Below are 17,053 nucleotides of genomic sequence, written 5' to 3'. Positions count from 1 at the left end.
TCTTACCATTTTGTTAACTGGTCAACTTTCACATTCATAAAAAAGAAAGACTGCTGGTAAACAACTGGAGCTATTCAGTGAGATTTTTCTGGAGTAGCAGGTGGGTGGAATAGTTTGAGACAGTATTCAAGATGAGTCCTGTGGCGGTATTAGGTAGGTCTATTTTTTAAAATATGGTGAACTGAAAAATTGGATTTTAGAAAGCAGGGGGAAGTTTTCAGGGCAAAAAAATGCCACTAATTTAGAGAATTTTATATTCAAATAGTTGGTTTTTTGACTGAAAGAAAGTTCATATAGTGGTTGTTCGTGTGAATATTGTGGTGATGCATCATCATATTTTGACATTATTTTCCTGTGGAGTGAATAAAGTAAAATTTGGAAATCAAAATAATTATGTCAAGAAAGTTTATGCCCTGTTTTATTTACTTATTTTCTTTCAGTGGAGAGCAAGACATGGATCTGTAATGAATTTTGGAGATAGAATCCAGAGGACAGTCCAAGTTGGTATAGAAATGAAAGAATGTGGAGAGGTTAGGGAGTCAAGAGGCTGTAAAGTTTCCAGCTTGGGAAACTACATAAATGGTGTTGCCATTAACTGAGCCAGAAAAGGAATACATGTTTGGCAGGTGAAAGAGAGGAGTAAAAAAAAAAAAAAAAAAAAGAAGAAAAAAAAAAAGAGAGGAGTAAAGATGGTATGTGAGTTTAAGTTTTGGATGTATTGAGTTTTAGGCATCTGTGAGACTTGTAAGGGAAGATGCCCAGTAGGTGGTTATACATTTTGGTGTGGGATACTGAAAAGAGGTTAGTGCAGAAAGATCTGGAATCTACTAGTTTTCTCCATCTCCTCTATCATTATTTGAGTTCAGGCTACACTCATCTCACCTAGGTTATATTCCAGGCTTGCTATTGGTGTCTTTTTAGTCTCCCTCAATCTGGATTAGTCCCACTACCTCCTTCTCTTCTTTGATTTATCTTTTGAAAAGTAGAGTCATTAGTCCTCAAATATATTCCATATTCTGAATTAGTCTGTTTCTTCATGGTTAGATTCTGGTCAGATATTTCTGTCAGGAATTCCATACATATGATATGTATATATCACTTTATCACTTCAAGAGGCACATAATGTGAGGCTGTCCCTCTGTTGGTGATTCCAGTTTGATCACTTGGTAAAGGTGGGAACTGATAGATCTCTGGATGTTTAATTATATAATGGATAGGATGATACTTTGTTGCCATGTAAATATCTTGTTCCTAACAACCTTTTAAATCAGTGGTTTTAGTATCCATTAATGATCCTTGTTTGAATCATTCATTTCTAATTCTTTCATTCCATCTACATTTATTCTTTTCATTGACCTTTGCGGGCAGTGAGGTCAGGTAAGATGAAGACTAGAAGACTGAATATAAACAATTGAATTTAAAAATCAATGCTGAGGTTGCCGGTTTGAAACCCTGGGCTTGCCTGGTCAAGGCACATATGGGAGTTGATGCTTCCAGCTCCTCCCCCCCTTCTCTCTCTCTATCTCTCCTCTCTGTCTCTCCCTCTCCTCTCTAAAATGAATAAATAAAAATAAAAAAAATTAAAAAAAAGTTGTAAATAAAGAGAAGTAAATTAAAAATCAGGTTATTCTTTATTTTTTCAAGAACCAAGTGAGTACTGGAGATGGAAGACATTTCTAAGGAGGTAGACCAGAGAGAGAATAGAAGTTTACCAATGAAGGGGAGGTAAGAAGTGGCTTGAGGAGACAGAGTTGAGGGAAAAACTTGAATTTAGTTAGTACTTGATCTTTTTTTGAAGGGTTGATGAGATTAAAGATAGGAGTCAAGGAATAATTAACAAAGCAAGATCTTAGATGAAGTGGGAAGAAGTGAGATCAAGGACAGCTGGTTGGTGGATTAATCCTGGAAAAGAGTAGACATATATACTGTACCTCAGAAAGTTGAGATTTGTGTATAGGTCAGAATTAGGTATGTTTGGATATGAAGGGAAGAAGTCGTATCTGAGGACTTTTTTTCAGGGAGTAATAGGTAAAAAGACAGTTTACTTTTTAAGCATGGGATTGACAGAGATAGTAAGCTAGGGGAAATAAGAAAGCTGAAAGTTTGTTATAAATACTGTGGGGAATTGGGACAGAGAAAGGTTTTGCAATAAGTAAGTGAAAGGACTGTTAAGCAGGGCTTCATCTGAGATTGGAATTTACAAATTTATAATTTGCATGTCTTACATAAGTTTTCTCTGGCACTGTTCTGCAGCCAGGAACACAGCAATGACACATTGTATTGAAGATGGATGAGGCAGGAGATAATTGAAGATATAAGCGAAGATATAAGTGAGACTGCTGAAATAATTGACATGGGATCCAAGCTAATAGAGAAGCTAGTAAGGCAAAACTGGGCTAAGAGACTCAAATAGTAGGGAGGGGTATAGAGGTAATGTCAAGCAGTGATTACTTAAAATATTAGTTTATTGATTTGGGAGTATAGTAGTAATAAATTTTTTAGTTATTTACTTTATACCTTAAGCTAACCTTTAATATTTTCATTTCTGAACCACTTGTTGACTTATGGAGATGAGTTTTTAGCTTTTTATTTTCTCTAAAAAGAAAATTCTTAAAAGCATCGTCTTTATTGTTACTTAACATTCATATAATATTTGTTTAGTTTACTTGAAGACCCTGCCCTTTAGGGACCTAAATATGAAATATTTTTATATTTTATTGACAAAGATAGACTTAATACTTAATTTTTTTAGGCGTGGATAACTCAAAACAGTGGATAATTCAACTCTCATTTTTGTTCTTATGAATATATTAATATATACTTTCTTGTAGCAACTATCTTTATGTTATGATAGGTTATACAGATTTTATTTTAAATTTACTCTTTTTGTAGGTATTGTGTCTAATGATTTATATGTTTGAAGTGCATGTATTCTCCAATAACTTTGAATGAATGATTTTAGGATTTATTTGTTAATCTTGGAGACACCAAAAGCATAACACCAGTGTTCTAATCTGATTCACTTTAGCAGAAATATCATGAGTAATATGGTCATATCAATGGCACAAAGGAGTAAAATAAAGCATCTAAATGATATTTGGTTTTCATTGAACTTTTTACATGCTAGAGACAGATTTTTATCACAGTACAGTTTTATCAATCAATTAGGCCTGTGACTCTTAATTCAGTGGCTGTTTTACTTTATTGTAGTGTATTAAGTCTGATGACAGCTTGGGAAAAAAGACATTGCTTATATTTTGAATGATATCTAGACTTATAATACATACATATATTGTTTTTGAGGGTATTTGTGAAAATTTATTCCTGATAAGGATGTCACTCATGATTATCACTTATAGCCATTTAAAGTATTATATATTTAAATTTGATATTACATATAGTTATAGTTTTTATTCTTCTAGCCAAGATTATCTCTTATTGTTTCAGCTTGTCACTAAATCTAAAGTAAATAAAGAACTTCAGGAAACATATTCAGAGTTTACTGCATGGCACAGGGTCTCAAATATCAAATGAGAATGTAAGGAAAAACAAATTAGATTAGTACAACTTTGTTTTTATTTTCTGGGTTTCTTTAGCTTCTTCCATACTCCTTTAATGCTCAAGAGGAGTAGAGAAGTACTTATTTATATGACAACCTTAATTTGTTAGTATTTTTGAAAGCCCAGATATTTATGTTTAAATTTTAGCTTCATTATTGAGATTGTTAGCAATAATGTATATGATATATAATTTAAAAATTGTTTTAAGTACTTTTTAAAATTGTGATTAAATTATATTTTGTCAGGTGGTAAATCTTACCCTAAATAGTGTATGAGTTTATTGTTGTGTCTGTGCTTTATGAAAGAAGTTTAATTATATCCCTTTCTAGAAATTGGCTGTTAAAATTGCAAGTGTTATGAGAAGTGCTTCTTAGAATATGAAATATTTGAGATATTTTAAATTTCTGCAATTAAAAAATAACTGATTTCTATCAAATCAGTCTTTGGTAGGCTATTACAAGATGGTCCCTTTTTTTCCCCCTTGCATATATCAGTACTTCTTAATTTAGGGAAATCAAGTTTGCCTTTTTTTTTATAGCATTAAGTATTAATTTTTTTTTTACTAAACTCAAATTCATTCTATCAAAAAATGCTACCACTGTCCAGCTCCAATGTAAAACTATTTTTCACTTTATCCCTATCTTCTCAAATTACAAGACATGTCATAAAAGTTTATTAATAAGTTAATTTAAAATTCAGAACACATTTCCTGTTGAATGTGCTAAAATGATAGCCCATAGTAGCATACACTGCTCACAAAATTAAGGGATATTTCAAAATGAATATGAAGCGATAAAAAAAAGAAGCATTTGATTTTTATTTATTTTTTTTACAGAGACAGAGCGAGAGTCAGAGAGAGGGATAGATAGGGACAGACAGACAGGAACGGAGAGAGATGAGAAGCATCAGTCATTAGTTTTTCATTGTGACACCTTAGTTCATTGATTGCTTTCTCATATGTGCCTTTACCGTGGGGCTACAGCAGACTGAGTAACCCCTTGCTCAAGCCAGAGACCTTGGGTCCTAGCTGGTGAGCTTTGCTCAAGCCAGTTGAGCCTGCACTCAAGCTGGCGACCTCGGGGTCTGGAACCTGGGTCCTCCGCATCCCAGTCCAACACTCTATCCACTGCGCCACCACCTGGTCAGGCTGATTTATTTTTATTTTTATTTTTATTAAACAGAACATCAGAAAAGCAAATGACAAGTCAAAGAAAGTTCAGTTATGCAAATGAAATGCAAAACCAACTTTTATTTCATTGGTGAAAATGCACTATACAAAAGGCTGAAATTACTGGAGTACCTGCACATTCCCTGACCCCCTAATTTTTGTGAGCAGTATAGTTATCACACATTGCAGCTCAAGAATTATCCCTTTGCTACGAAAATAAACTATGCTCATGAAAATGAATAGTGTCTCTTTACTTGAACTATTTTCTAGCAGTCCAAGTTTATAAAATTATTTGAACCTAAAAGAAAAGTTGTTTTGTGTGTGTACGTGTTTTTATTTAGTAAGAAGAGTGAGGCCAAGACAGACTCTCACATGCCCCCCTCTCCCCACCACCAGGATCTACCCTGAACACCCACTAGGGGGGGTTGCTCTGTTGACTGGCAACCAAGCTATTGTAGTGCCTGAGGCTAGGCCATGGAGCCATCCTTAGTGCTGGGCAAGTTGCTCCAACTGTTCAACCATTTGAACCATGACTGCAGGAGGGGAAAAGAGAGAGATAAGATGGAGGGGAGGGGTAGATAAGCAGATGCATGCTTCTCCTGTGTGCCCTGACTAGGAATCGAACCGGGGACATCCAACTCCCAGCCAATGACATCACTGAGCCAACTGACCAGGGCCTAAAAAAATGTCTTAAAGATTCTTGTCACAATCAGATTTTAACTATTGCTATCATTTATTTTTTACATATGATGGACATAAATGATTATTAGTGTAAATAATTGTTATTGAACCAGTAATTGATCTGATAAGGAGAAAAAGAAGAGGGAAAGCACTGGGTGCCTGAAATGTTTGGGAGGCAGTAGTGAAATAACTTAGGGTTTTTTCCCCTTTGTTTTTTTTTTTTTTTTGAGAGGCAGTGTGGCATAGAGGCAGAGGCATGGAATTTAGAATCAGAAGATCTGAATCCAAATACTTTCTTCACAGTTAACTAGTTAAATAGTCTTGAAACCAGTTTCTCTTGACCTGTATATTTATCCACATAATGAGGATCATTGATTCATTTACTGATTCATTTAGAAATGTATTTCTCATTAGCTTGTTAGAAAGACCAACAAAATAATCTAAATGAAAGCAAGCAATTATGAACTGTACAGTATTTAGTCAAACATTAGTGATAGCATAATTCTTCTTACTGTCTTCCCATTGGTTCCCTCTTTCCTGCCATCCTTCTTTCTTTAACTGATAACATATTTTCAATGCGCTCTTGATTTTAGTATATCACAGAAACTTTAGAATTAGTGGTGGGAGTGAGGCAATCCAGGTTTGCCCAAATCCCAGCTGATTTCCCCCTCCAGTAAGGGCATTAGGCATGGTGGAAGGGTGGAAGGCAGCCTTTCTGGATTAGCTTGCTCATTTTCTCACTGTTGCTGACAAAGTCCTGTCTTTCTCAAGGTGGAACATAGCCTAAGGTGCCTCATAGTTCCTGGGTGTGATTAGTTTCTATCTTTCTCTCTACCCCCACCCCCATCCCACCCCGTTTCACCTCATTCCCATGTGGATCTAACTCTTCCCTCTCCTACATCTCCTTTCTCTACTACCTTTTTTTGTTCCTTTTTAATCTCATTTTTTTGGTTGGTTTCTTACTGTTTGCCTACAAAGATGCTCAGGTTTCGCATGGCCTACAATATTCTTGCTCAACTCATAGTCTCTTTCTTTCACCATCAAAGAGATGTTGATCTTCTTGCCTTTATTACTTCATCACTTACTTAATCTCTTGTGGTATGTGACTTCTGTCTCAACCACTGTCCTAAATTTGTTCTAATCCAAAATCCTTTTTGAAGTTAGCAACTTCCTTGACCTCTCTGCAGCATACTAACACTACTGTTCATCCTTTCCTCTTTTTTTTATTTTATTTTTTTTAGAGAGAGAGAGAGACAGGAAGGGAGAGAGATGAGAAGCATCAACTCATAGTTGCATCAGTTTAGTTGTTCATTGATTGCTTCTCATACTGTGCCTTGCCGGGGGTGGGAGTGGGGGGTTGGGGCTCCAGCTGAGCCAATGACCACTTGCTCTAGCCAGCTACCATGGGATCATGATCATGTCTGTGATCCCATGCTCATGCTGGCAACCCTGTATTCAAGCTGGTGAGCCTGTGTTCAAGCTGGAGATGTCAGGATTTTGAACATGAGACCTCAGTGTCCCAGGTCAATGCTCTATTTACTTGCCATCATCTGTCAGGTTAGATGCCACGTTTTTTATAAATTGAAGGCAAGACTCTCCACCAGCAAAAGAATCTTGACTCACTTTATTGTGATACCTGCTTTGTTGCAGTAGTCTAGAACTGAACCAGTAATAAGTATCTCTAGGATATGCCTGTACTTAAATAAAATACCTCATGTAAATGCAGTCATACAGTATTTGTCTTTTTGTGATTGGCTTATTTCACTTAGCATAATGTCCTCAACATTCATCTATGTTGTAGCATATCAGAATTTCCTTCCTTTTTGAAGCTGAATAATACTTCATTGCATACACACACACACACACACACACACACACACACACCACATTTGTTTATTTAACTGTCAGTGGATACTTAAAGTTATCTCTACCTCTCGGATGTTATGAGTAGTGTTGCTATGACATGGCATACAGATATCTCCTCAAGACCTTGCTTTCAGTTCTTTTGGGCATATACCCACAAGTGGAATTGCTGTATCACACACATGGTCATTCTATTTTTACTTTTTTGAGGAACTGCTATGTTGTTTTCCATAAAGGCTGTACATCCCTACCAATAGTGTGTAATTATTCTAGTTTCTCTACATTCTTGCCAATACTTGTTATTTTCTCACTTCTTTCTTTTTTGATAGTAGTCATCCTGATGGGTATGAGGTCTGCAATTCTGTTTTTTTAATTAAATATTCTTAATTTATTAATTTTGAGAAAGAAAAGGAAAGGGAAGAGAGAGAAAAACATTGATTTGTTGTTTTACCCATTTGTACATTCATTGTTTGTCTCTTATACGTGCCCTGACCAGGGATCGAACCCATAACCCTGGCATGTCGGGACATCGCTCTAACCAACTGAGCTATCCGATCACAGCTACAGTTCTATTTTTTTTTTTTTAATTTTTTTTTCTATTTATTCATTTTAGAGAGGAGAGGGAGAGAGAGAGAGAGAGAGAGAGAGAGGAGAGACAGAGAGAGAGAAGGGGGGGAGGAGCTGGAAGCATCAACTCCCATATGTGCCTTGACCAGGCAAGCCCAGGGTTTTGAACCGGCGACCTCAGCATTTCCAGGTCGACGCTTTATCCACTGCGCCACCACAGGTCAGGCTACAGTTCTATTTTTAATGGCAGTATACTCCATTATTTGGTTGTACTATAGCTTATTAACCAGTTCCTTCTTATTTAAGAGTGTGGTTCTTTTAACTTTTTTACTCTTAAAAATAATGGAGGCATTATTTTTAATTGCTTGGAGTGTGTGCATATTTGTTTTCTGAGGGATGAAATTTAAAATGCTTTTTGAAGGGAGGAGAGGCATTTGGTGGGTAGAAAGATGGTATGAATATTCCAGGGAGGTCACACCCTTAATTAGCAAAGACAAGGAGGCCTTGATAGCGTGATGGATTAGAGGGACAATTAGACCACTCTGTCTAGAATTGCTGTTATCCATGGGTAATAGGAAATAAGGCTAAAAGGAAGACAAACATCAGATTGTAGAAAGCCTTGAGTACCAACCTGTGAAGTTTGGCATTTGTCTGGAAAATAATAAATAACATTAAAAAAATTTAAATTGAAGTATGACAGAATGAAAACTTTCTAGACTTAATCCTAAAGCAATATGTCGAATGGTTTATACTGCAGGCAGAGGGAACAGTCAGAGGACCACAGTGTAATAAAAGCATGCTAGAGGCCAGGCAAGTTTAGATTTTATAGGGTATCACCTTTGAAAAGCTGGAGATGAGAAATAAATGATTAGTTAATATATCTGTGTGTTAACCCCTCTGCTAAAATGTTTTGAGCACATTGAAATGGTAGAGGAAACCCTGGCCAGTGGCTCAGTGGATAGAGTATCAACCTGGCATGTGGACATCCTGGGTTTGATTTTTTGCAGGGCACACAGGAGAAGTGACCACCTGCTCCTCCCCCCCTTCCCCTTCTCATTGAGGATAGCTTTGTTGGAGCACATCAGCCTTAGGTGCTAAAAATAGCTCAGTACTAGAGCATTGGCCCCAGATGGGGTTGTCAGGTGGATCTGGGTTGGGATGCATGTGGGAATCTGCCTCACTATCTCCCCTCCTCTCTCTTAAAAAAATTGAAAAAGAAAAAAAGAAAAATGATAGAGGAAAAATAAAAAGACTTGTTATTTTCTTACCTGTAATAGGCAATTTCATGGATAGTTCAGAATTGACTGTAAATGATACTGTAATTCTACTATTCTCTAAGACAGTGGTCCCCAACCCCCGGGCCACGTACCGGTACCGGTCCGTGGGCCATTTGGTACCATCTGCAGAGAAAGAATAAATAACTTACGTTATTTCTGTTTTATTTATATTTAAGTCTGAATGATGTTTTACTTTTAAAAAATGACCCGATTTCCTCTGTTACATCCGTCTAAGACTTGCTCTTGACCTTTGTCTCGTAAGTTCAACAATTATATTTAAAAATACCACAATTTTTACGCCGGTTGCATAATTTTATTTTGTGCATTTATCCATTCCACCCTAAAGGCCGGTCCGTGAAAATATTTTCTGACATTAAACTGGTCCATGGCCCAAAAAAGGTTAGGGACCACTGCTCTAAGCAGTTACTATATCAGTACAGATGCAAGGAAGAAATTTTTGCACAGTATTGAGTAATGTCTGTGGTAAATATTTCTCTGTCTCAGCTGCCTTCTCTTAGCCAGAATTCCTGTTTCAATGTATGGTATTGTTCTCCTTCAACATTAAAATTTCATTGAAATCTGATTTTTCCCCCTCTATACTTAAAGTTGTACAATACTGTCATCTTCAGGCAGAGCAACAGTTACAAATTAAATGGTTTTGTTTCTCTCTAATATCCATATTTTGTATTTTTATCTGTTTAACATTTGACAAATATGTAAAGTTTCTTTCCCCCAGCATTTTATTGTGAAATTTTTTTCTTTGTTTTTAGAGAGGGACGGGGGACAGACTGGGACAGACAGATAAGAAGGGAGAGATATGGGAAACATCAGGTCATAGTTGTAGCACTTTATTTGTTCACTGATTGCTTTCTAATATATGCCTTGACTAGGGTTGGGGGGGCTCCAACTGAGCCAGTGACCCCTTGCTCAAGCCAGCGATGTTTGGGCTCAAGCCAGTGACCATGGGGTCATGTCTATGATCCCGTGCTCAAACTGGCAACCCGGTGCTCAGGCTTTGTCTAGAGACATTTTTAGTTATTACAACTGGGTGGGAGGGTGCTATTGGCATCAAGTTGATACAGAGCTAAGATGTATCTAAAGGTCCTAAAGTGTAGGAGAGCCCCAAACAACAAAGAATTGTCTAACTCAAAATGTCAATGGTGCCATGACTGAGAAATCCTGCTTAACTGGACTTGAGCATTTCCTTTGATTATGAATATAGGAAACCCTTGATAGGAATATTAATATTGCCTGTAATTTTGTCACCAACAGAAATATCAGATATTTTCATATCATTAAATTATTACCGTTTTATCTCAAAATATTTATGCTCATTTATTGCTTAGAGAAATTTTCATTGAGAAGCAAAAATATTACTATATTACAATGTAAAAAGGTAGTTTGATAGCTATATTTCAGTATAAATTGTCCATTGTAATTTTTATGAATTTTATGCACTATAAACATTATTCTGGGGTGGAGGGGGGGGGGTGTCTGTCAACTTCACCAGACTGCCAAAGAAATATTTAGGACCAGAAAGCTTAACACCTGGTCTAAAGGCTTGATTAGATTAGGCTGAACATTTTTTGGTCCAAATGTCTCATAGGTAATGTTTATTTTATATTGTTTTTTCATGAGTCACATAATATCAAATTGTCTTACTATTTTTAGTAATACCAAAGTTTGATAACTTAAAGTGGTGACAGTAGATCTTTCTACTTTAAAAATACATTTTCCTCTTTGCATTACTGAGTAATCTGCGCAGTAATAGTTTGACACCAGGTGAATTTTCTTTCTGAACATTTCACCTTAGCATGTGTAATGGGCTTTAGCATACATTGATGATGTTTGCCTGAATCGAATTTTACATTGGGGGTTACAAAACAGTGACTTTCTAATTCAGTCATTCTTTCCATATTTATTTCTGGTATTTTCTGTAAAGAGTTTTCCTTTCCCTACCCTAACCCACCCCCTTCTACCCTTATTTTTGCTTCTCTTCCCTCTACTCAAGTATCACTCTATATTCATTAATTTTTATTTATTCAATATGTTACAGTCAATTGGTTCTTTCTTTCTTGCTCAAATTCTCTCAGATGTAACTAGTGGAGCCCCTTTAATTTGGTCCTTTGTCCTTTTGACATACCCCACTGGTCTTTGAGCATTTCCTTGCTTTCTGACACAGTAAGAATTCCCAGGATCATCTTATTCTTTCTGTGGTCTAGGTCTGGAGTCAGGTTTCAAAGGACCATGATTTATTTGTGGGGAATAGTATTTAGAAACCAAAGTCTGAGCACTTGGTATGTTCATTGCTTCTAGGCCCAACCTTTTTTCTCCTTTTCCAAGTGAGAGGAGGGGAGATAGGCTCCCACATGCACCTTGACCTGGATCTACCCAGCAACCCCCATCTGGGGCTGATGCTGTGCCCATCTGGGGTCATACTCACAATCAAGCTATTTTTAGCATCTGAATAAAGTCTCCATGGAGCCATCCTCAGTACCTGGGGCCTGTGCATTGGAACCAATAGGCCATGGCCATGGGAGAAGAAGAGAGAGGATGAGGAAGGAGGAGGGGTGGAGAAGCAAAGCAGATGGTCACATCTCCTGTGTGCTCTGACTGGGAATCAAACTCAGGTCATCCACATGCCGGGTGGACACTCTACCAGTGAGCCAACCAGTCAGGGCCACTTAAAGGCCCTTTTAATGGAAGCTTTTAACTAAATTCTCAACAGAAAAAGATATTTGTAGCTACAAGAAAGGAAATAAAATGTTTCCAGTTTATTCATCCTTGCAGATTCTTTATTTTGGAATGAATGAGTTTATTCCTTTCCTTACCAGCCCAGACCCATGATGTTATCTACTCACTCTAGGATTATTAGTGGCTGTCTAATGTCTCTCTCTTCTGATATGTTCTACATTCTTCCCATTTTATTCATTTATAAAATATTATTTACATATTATACATGTACTGTATCAGGAACTGTGTATCAGGAGCTGTATGAGGCATGTAGAATACACAGGACAGTGAAAACATCAAAAGTTCACAGCCTAATAAGGAAGGCCTATATGAAAACCAGAATTTCAAATGATTGGCACAAAAATAGAAATACATAAAGAGTGATTAAGTGTGAGAAACTAAAGTCTTCAAGAGAAGGTAGGATTTAAGTATGGTATTAATATATTTATGAGAAGATTACCTTGTGTGAAGGGTGGAGCTATTTATAGATTTTCACTGTAGGTGACTACTGATGAAATGCCAAATTTGTTTCTAGATGGTAGTTACGAGTGGAAGTATTAGAAATCATGTATTGCCTGTGTTTAGTGCTTAAAATGTTCCTTTTTCCTCTATGCTGAGTTTTTTGTTTTTATTTTTTGTTAATTTTTTGCCTAAGTAGACAAACTTCTTTGTTTTTACTGAACTTTCTCATTAAGATATTTCATCATTTCTGTTTCTAAGCCTTTCATTGAAAGATGATTTTTTTTGTTTGCTGAATTTGTTTAGAGGCCATGTGGATTTGCTGTATTTGTTTATACATCCATGTCTTATGAATAAAATTCATTGTTTTATTACCAGTGATTGCACATACTAAGTGTCTACATCATACTTGTAATATTGTCATTAATACAAAGTTTGGTTCTTACTGTTGGGGGGGAATGGACAGTCAAATGATTAGAAATTAGGGCTCACTTTGTAGGCAGCCCCCTAATTTTACATAATCTCTTTATAGCTAGAAATTGTTCCTCTTTTCATAAGAATTAAGATAAGTGTAAGAAAAAATAGAAAATATGCATGTTTCCCAATTCAGAATCTTTAAAGAGTAAATAAAATGTTTTTCTCCCCAGGTACAGGAATAACTTATAGGAGACTAGAAATGTTTTTCTATAAGTTCCCATCTCCCCAAGTATTTCTAGCTTCCTAATATGGCACTCACCATTTCTTTATGCTGTAGAAACCTGATGGTAAAAAAAATAAATTGAAATTGTAATGTACTGTTGTTAGAATCAATATTTAACTTATCTGACATCAAGCAATGGGCGTTCAATGTATATAAAAACATTTTCTATTTGTGACTTAACACATATTCTCAAGATGTGTTTATTTTAGCCATTTTATTTGATGAAATGAACAAAATATAAACATGCTTAATGTAAAATTTATTAACTGTCTTTACCAAATGCTTAATGTACAGTATTCTGTCATACAGTGTTTCCTATCCTTTAGATACTTCTCTCTTAAATATGCAAATACTTTTATACAGACTTAACCATACATTTAATGTGTATGGATATAAATGCAGCAAGCCAATGATGCCTTTTAAAGCATTAATTTTTCCAGATATTTTTATAATAGTATTCTTTTGTCCCATAGAACTCAACAGATTGCCAAAGAAGTCCACATGAAAAAGAAGTTATGGCTCTTTATTGCTTAGAGAACCAACTGTAGTCTGGCCATACTGTATATGTGTGTGTAAATAAGATTTATTTGCCAGTACTTCCCAATGCAAACATTTCACTCTAGTCAGGTCAGTTTCCACACGGCCTTATGATTATTTCATGTCCCTTAACCTTTATTCATGCTTTTGTTTGCTTTCTGTTCAGGAACCTTGAGCAAGTTATTATTCTTTGTGTATTTTCTTAATAGCTTGTTTTTTAGGGTTTCAGTGAGTGGTGAAATTGGAAATGTCTTGTTTGCATTAGAAGGACTAAGACATGCAAGGAAGTTTGGGATTTATAATTTTTAGCTTTCTAACAAAGTAGAGGGGGAGTATAGTAGGTGAACTTTTTGTCACTGATCCTAGCATTATGTCTCTGCTCTTTATTTCTTACTGTTATTTTGCTCTTTACCAGATTTCCTAAGTTGCCTTTTTTTTTTTAAACTTGTTAAACCACACCTATCTTTGTAAACCACTTAGTCTTTCTAGGCCTTGCTATACTTATCTCCAGTATGAGAACTTAGACTAAGTTTCCTTTCAGGTATAAGCTTCTGTTTATATCCACTTATTTATTCCTTTATTAATATATTTGTTAAATGCTTATTTAATGGGTAGGCTCAGCATTATAAGATGATCTAATTCTAATAATAAAATATTACATGTTCTTTTGTGTGCAGGTTATGACAGCTTCATTTATAGTCTTACCTGCCACTGTAGTCTGTATTATGTTGCCCACAAATTCTTTCAGCACTTACTAAAAAATGTAAACATAGGTTAACTAATGTTCTGCTTTGAAGCACCTTGAAGAATGATACTTTTATAGTCATTTAATATAGTGACAGTTACATAGTAATATAATGATAACTAATATTTATGAACACAAACTTTGATGCAGGCATTGTTTTATGTTATTTTACTTATTTTTTGTTATATTTTTATCTTTTTTACGTGAGAAACAAAGATAGACTCCCGCATGCTCCCTGACCAGGATCCACCCAGTAAGCCCCCAAGGGTGATGCTCTGCCCACCTTGGGCTGCTGCTCCGTTGCTAGGCAATGAGCTATTTTAGTGCCTAAGTTGAGGCCTCGTTGGCAACTTGCTCAGCATCCGGGGCCAACTTGCTCAAGTCCAGCCATGGCTACAAGAGGAGAAGAGAGAGAAAGGGGGGAGAGAGAGAGAGAAGGGGGAGGGATGGAGAAGCAGATGGTCGTTTTTCATGTGCCCTAACTAGGAATCGAACCTGAGACTTCCACATGCTGGCCGATGCTCTAATGCTGAGCCAACCCAGCCAGGGCTGAGGCAGGCATTGTTTTAAATGCTTCACATATATCTATTCTTTGTTAGGAAGTGTTTATGAGATGGGATCTCTTTTCATCTCTATTATTGTAGATAAGATAAAGCACATAAAGGTTAAATCAATTCCTTCAAGGTTATATTGCTGGTACATGAGGCTGGGATATGAACCCAGGGAGTCCATTTCAAAGAACCTAGGTACTTATCCATTTTGCTATAATGCATAATTACTATACTTTTAAGAGAGAACTATGTACTTTTTGAATTAATGGAATGTTTTCTTTTTAAATATATATTGGTTACAAGTTTGATATCTATTTGTACTTTGGATAAAAAACTAAGGATAGTTCGCTTTGGGGAGAATACTTTTTAAATAAGGACAAATAACTTTCTTGGACAACTAAATAAATATTGAGTGACTCAATAGCACATATTTAAATTGTGTACTTCTACTTTGAGGAATTTTTACTAATGTGTCTGTTTTTGAAAGAAAGTTGTGACATATATAATACTTACACAGAAGTAGATTAATTTTGATTTGTATTAAGTGTTTTGATTATTTTTTGTTTCATATTCATTTTCAGTTAAGTGGTGATTTTATGCAATGGCTTCAAGCCACAGTTCTTCACCAGTGCCTCAAGGAAGCAGCAGTGATGTTTTCTTTAAAAAAGAGGTAGATCCGGCAAAACACATTCGACCTGTGCAGTCACTGCCAGATGTGTGTCCCAAGGAACCCACAGGTAATACTTTTTTTTGATGATTTGTATTATCTTTAAATGAGTAGTCGGCTTCCATGTACTTATCTTTTTTTTTTTTTTAATTTTTTTTTTAATGGGGCGACATCAATAAATCAGGATACATATATTCAAAGATAACATGTCCAGGTTATCTTGTTGTTCAATTATGTTGCATACCCATCACCCAAAGTCAGATTGTCCTCTGTCACCTTCTATCTAGTTTTCTTTGTGCCCCTCCCCCTCCCCCCCCTAACCACCACACTCTTATCAATGTCTCTTAGTTTCACTTTTATGTCCCACCTACATATGGAATAATGCAGTTCCTGTTTTTTTCTGATTTACTTATTTAGCTTCGTATCATGTTATCAAGATCCCACCATTTTGCTGTAAATGATCCGATGTCATCATTTCTTATGGCTGAGTAGTATTCCATAGTGTATATGTGCCACATCTTCTTTATCCAGTCATCTATTGACGGGCTTTTTGGTTGTTTCCATGTCCTGGCCACTGTGAACAATGCTGCAATAAACATGGGGCTGCATGTGTCTTTACGTATCAATGTTTCTGAGAGTTTGGGGTATATACCCAGTAGAGGGATTGCTGGGTCATAAGGTAGTTCTATTTTCAGTTTTTTGAAGAACCACCATACTTTCTTCCATAATGGTTGTACTACTTTCATGTACTTATCTTAAAAGAGGAAATTTTATGGTTTTAAAACTGAAGAGATAAATAATTTGGAAGAAAGTAGATTAGGAAATTGGAATTTAGTTCTTTTTATGCATTTCTGTAAAAGAAGTTACATAAACTGAAAAAATGTTTTGAAGCCCTGGCTGGTTGACTCAGTGGAAGAATGTCGGCCTGGTGTATGGATGTCCCAAGTTTGATTCCTGGCCAGGGCACACAGGAGAGCAAACATCTGCTTCTCTCCCCCCCCCCTTCTCTCTATCTCACTTTGCCTCCCGTAGCCATGTCTTAGTTGGAGTAAGTTGGCTCAGGGCGCTGAGGATGGCTCCATGACCTCGCTTCAGGTGCTAAAAGAGCTTGTTGCTGAGCAACGGAGCAACAGCCCCTGATGGGCACAGCATTGCTGGGTGGATTTCAGTCAGGCACATGCAGGAGTCTGTCTCTCTGCCTCCCACTTCTCACTTAAGAAAATTTTTTTTAAATGTTTTGAAAATGTAGGTACAGATTGAAAGTTCTTTAGTTAAACATAAGTCAATCCTCATCTTTAAAATTTATTTGTTACCCCCAAATCAATATTTGTGGCACTTTTGTGGTCATTTGCAGACATGCACAGAGGAGTGACAAATTTAAAACACCTGATGTACATACACGTTACCACCTGAGGCTGAACAAGGCACCACTCTGCCTTCTTGTTTCAGCTGTCATGCTGTAAACAAGTGTCCTTTCGTGGTCTGTTTAGTGCCACATTTTTTGCATTTTTATGCTTTTTGTTGGTGATTTTGCTTTTTAAAATG

At 36.3% G+C, this 17,053-nt stretch overlaps 1 protein-coding gene across 2 annotated transcripts in view; it reads left to right on the top strand.

Annotated features, from left to right (window-relative positions):
* VPS54 (VPS54 subunit of GARP complex) overlaps positions 1-17,053 on the top strand; it is a 114,950-nt gene that overhangs the window by 28,555 nt on the left and 69,342 nt on the right. For both annotated transcript variants that reach the window (XM_066267231.1, XM_066267232.1), the window contains one exon: positions 15,423-15,578. In XM_066267231.1, coding sequence (XP_066123328.1) covers positions 15,443-15,578 — 136 coding nt within the window. In that variant the 5' untranslated portion in view covers positions 15,423-15,442. The remainder of the gene's footprint in view (positions 1-15,422; positions 15,579-17,053) is intronic.

The sequence above is a fragment of the Saccopteryx bilineata genome, chromosome 3, assembly GCF_036850765.1.
Source record: "Saccopteryx bilineata isolate mSacBil1 chromosome 3, mSacBil1_pri_phased_curated, whole genome shotgun sequence".
NCBI classification, from domain to species: domain Eukaryota; kingdom Metazoa; phylum Chordata; class Mammalia; order Chiroptera; family Emballonuridae; genus Saccopteryx; species Saccopteryx bilineata.
Note: the sequence above shows the minus strand (reverse complement) of the source record. Positions and strands in the feature narration are given on the sequence as shown.